This window comes from Elephantulus edwardii, unplaced genomic scaffold, assembly GCF_000299155.1.
Source record: "Elephantulus edwardii isolate Elephantulus edwardi_28Jun2011 unplaced genomic scaffold, EleEdw1.0 scaffold00146, whole genome shotgun sequence".
NCBI classification, from domain to species: Eukaryota; Metazoa; Chordata; class Mammalia; order Macroscelidea; family Macroscelididae; genus Elephantulus; species Elephantulus edwardii.
The window spans coordinates 344,631-347,479 of NW_006399896.1; the positions used below are offsets into that span (position 1 = coordinate 344,631).

General features: G+C 43.3%; 1 protein-coding gene across 1 annotated transcript in view; it reads right to left on the reverse strand.

Moving 5' to 3' along the window:
* Nucleotides 1-2,231, reverse strand: part of EPRS (glutamyl-prolyl-tRNA synthetase) — an 84,788-nt gene extending 82,557 nt beyond the window's left edge. The window contains exon 1 of the mRNA XM_006894591.1: nucleotides 2,186-2,231. Within this exon, the coding sequence (XP_006894653.1) occupies nucleotides 2,186-2,231 (46 nt within the window). The remainder of the gene's footprint in view (nucleotides 1-2,185) is intronic.
* Between the last annotated feature and the right edge of the window lie 618 nt (nucleotides 2,232-2,849).

A 2,849-nucleotide genomic window follows, 5' to 3' on the forward strand; every position in this document is an offset into this window, starting at 1 on the left:
CAGTGGTTCTTTCCACAGATGCAATTGATCATACCATCACCTGATGAATTTCACCTGATGGGCTAGCTAGACCAACAAAATAAATGAGATAAACTGAGACAGACCCACATAATACAGTAGTAATACACTATACAGTAACTAAGTAACTGAGTAACTGCTACAGGCAACAAGACAGATGAATTCCTAACACATTATTTTGAGAATAAAAGACTAGAAACAATTGCTTCAATATATGTGAAATTCTGAAGGACAGATCTAGTTTTTGTTGTTTATTCTGTGCTGACTTGTTTCTCTCACAGAACATTCCCAAACTTTATGATTAACAAAATAACTCTTAAGGGATTTCAAAATCAGGTTGAAGTATCGTTTTGTAAATGTCAACTATCAGACTTTTTCTTTGTCAAGTTCCTGAACATTCTGTAATTTAACTGACGATTCCTGTTGCTGAAGCACCCTTAGGAATCCTTTATGAAATAAATACTACCTAGTCTGAATTGTTGTATTTATTCCCTCAGCAAAATTCTTTGCTTTCATTTTAACAGAGATTCCTGTTAGCTCTTCAACAGAGTACTGAATATCCCATGGACTATCAAAAGAACAAACAGACATCTTGGAGAAAGAGCAACCAGAATTTTCCTTGGAGGCAAAGATGACAAAACTTCATCTCACCTACTTTGGCCTTGTTGTTAAAGAGGGACATCATGCTTGAAAGGGTGGAAGATGCTCAAGGAGGCGAATTGACAGTGACTGCAGCAATGGGCTCAAGTGTGTTGGAGATGAAGATGGCACATGACAGGGTTCAGGTCTATTGTTCAGAAGGTCACTATGAGTCACACACACTCAACTCAATAGCACCTAACAACAGACTGAACTGGTCTGAAAGACCTCTACCCAAAACACCCAGAATGTAGCAGTTAAAAGAGATTCTAAAATGTATCAGAACTTTACACACACTGTCTAATTTTACCAACCAATTCTACATGAAAGATAACAATCATCTGCCCCTTTCTTGAAATTTAACTTGCCTAGGTGCAACAACAAATTTTAACACCCAGGATCCAAATGCCTTCTGTTTTAAGTCATGATGAAAAGGCGTCCTGAGAACTCCTAGTCCATCAATCAAAACCAAATGTTTTCAGAAGGTTATTGATTTGCTCCAATGTAGGCCATAATGACTGGAATCAATTGCTAACATGTTCTCATTTTCATTTTTTTTTCTTTTTAATTTTTTTAAAAGACTTTTAAAATGACTATGAAACTGGTATGTCTTTTTAATTGAATACACTGGGAAGACTAGCAAACTTAGAATGTAATAAGAATTTCAGCTGTGTGTGGCCAACTGGATCCCAAGTACTGGGTTTATAAAGTACTGTATCTATATCACATCCGTTTGTCTCTTAAAAAAAGCAAGTTAAGCAGTTGTAAAGTACTTGAATTCTTACCATTAATCTTCAGTCTTAAGAGAGCAGGAATTTTAACCTATCTACCCACAATGACCTTGATCAAGATGGAAAAGCAATCCCAATGAACTAAAAATTCACGGGGAAGGCGAAGTTTACTCTAATGCTTACCATACTCACGGGTCGTGGTACCAGAATAAAGCAACCCTACTAGACGGCAGTATATTCATCTGTTTCCAGCAATTGCTCTGCCACATTTAATTAAAAATAAATTCAATTTCCGCTGAAATAATAAATCATTAATAGAACCATCTGTCTTTCTTGTTTCTTTTGGGCTCAATGAAATACAAATAAGTGGTATGGTCCTACTTTCTGAGTAAGAGACCTAAGGAGGGGAGTTAAAGGAGATGGGGACGAGAAGGGAAACGCAGAGGGTGGGATTTTAGGCTTTCCAAAGCCGATTCTACGAGCAATTCTCCATCTCCGAAGAAAACCATTACAAAGAGGGAGATGGGAGGGAGATGGGCTGGGAGGCACTCGTCAGAGGGAGAAGGCTGTGCCACGTGTCACTCAACCAGATCCAGACTGCACTGCTACAGACCCAGAAAATGAGCTTCAGAGCGGACCCGCCTGGCCGCTAAGCTGAAGGTTGTGAGGCTGGGAGCTAGAGTCACTCTTTGAGATCGGGCCAAAACTGCGCAAAACCCAAGTACCGCGGCGACCTTCCCAGCGTCGGCTCCTCCGGACTGATGCAATCACACAGATGGGCCGCTCAGGCTGCTTACCCAAGGGAGGATCTCCTGTGTTCACCGTCAAGCACAGCGTCGCCATCTCGGCTAGACGATCTCTCTACCTGTCAGCTCCGGGACGACGAGACCAGCTGAGAGCACGTCCGCGGGCAGAAATGGCAAGGAGCGCGCAGCACCGACGCCGCCAAACGCCTCGGCCCGCCCCTTCGCTGCCCACACGCCTCGGCCCCCCCTTCGCTGCGTCCCCCGGCGTCACTGCGCAAGGGACTGAGCGTCATCGCCCTGCGTCCGCACGTTCTCTGCCTGCGCCACCTCCTTTTGATCTTGAGGCATCACCTCTTATCATAGCATCCTTTTTCTTCAACGCCAACTTGGAAAAACGCTAAAGGAGACTAGATTACACCATACTTTGTAAAGCGAAGAAAACAGGTTATCAAAGCAGTTGGTCTGTAACCAGTGCTGTTGTGATGTGCCATCAAGTCACTTGCGATTCATAGCGACCCTATTTACAATAGCCCTGAAACCTACTCTATACTGTGCCAACCTTATTGTCTCTAACACACAACCCCCGTTACCACAGTCACTGAGTCAATCCGTCTCATCAAGGGTCTACCTCTACTGCGTTGTCCCTCCACCCTCCCAAGCATGACGTCCCTCTCAAAGGACTGGTCCCTCCTTGTAAAATGCTCAGAGTATGTCA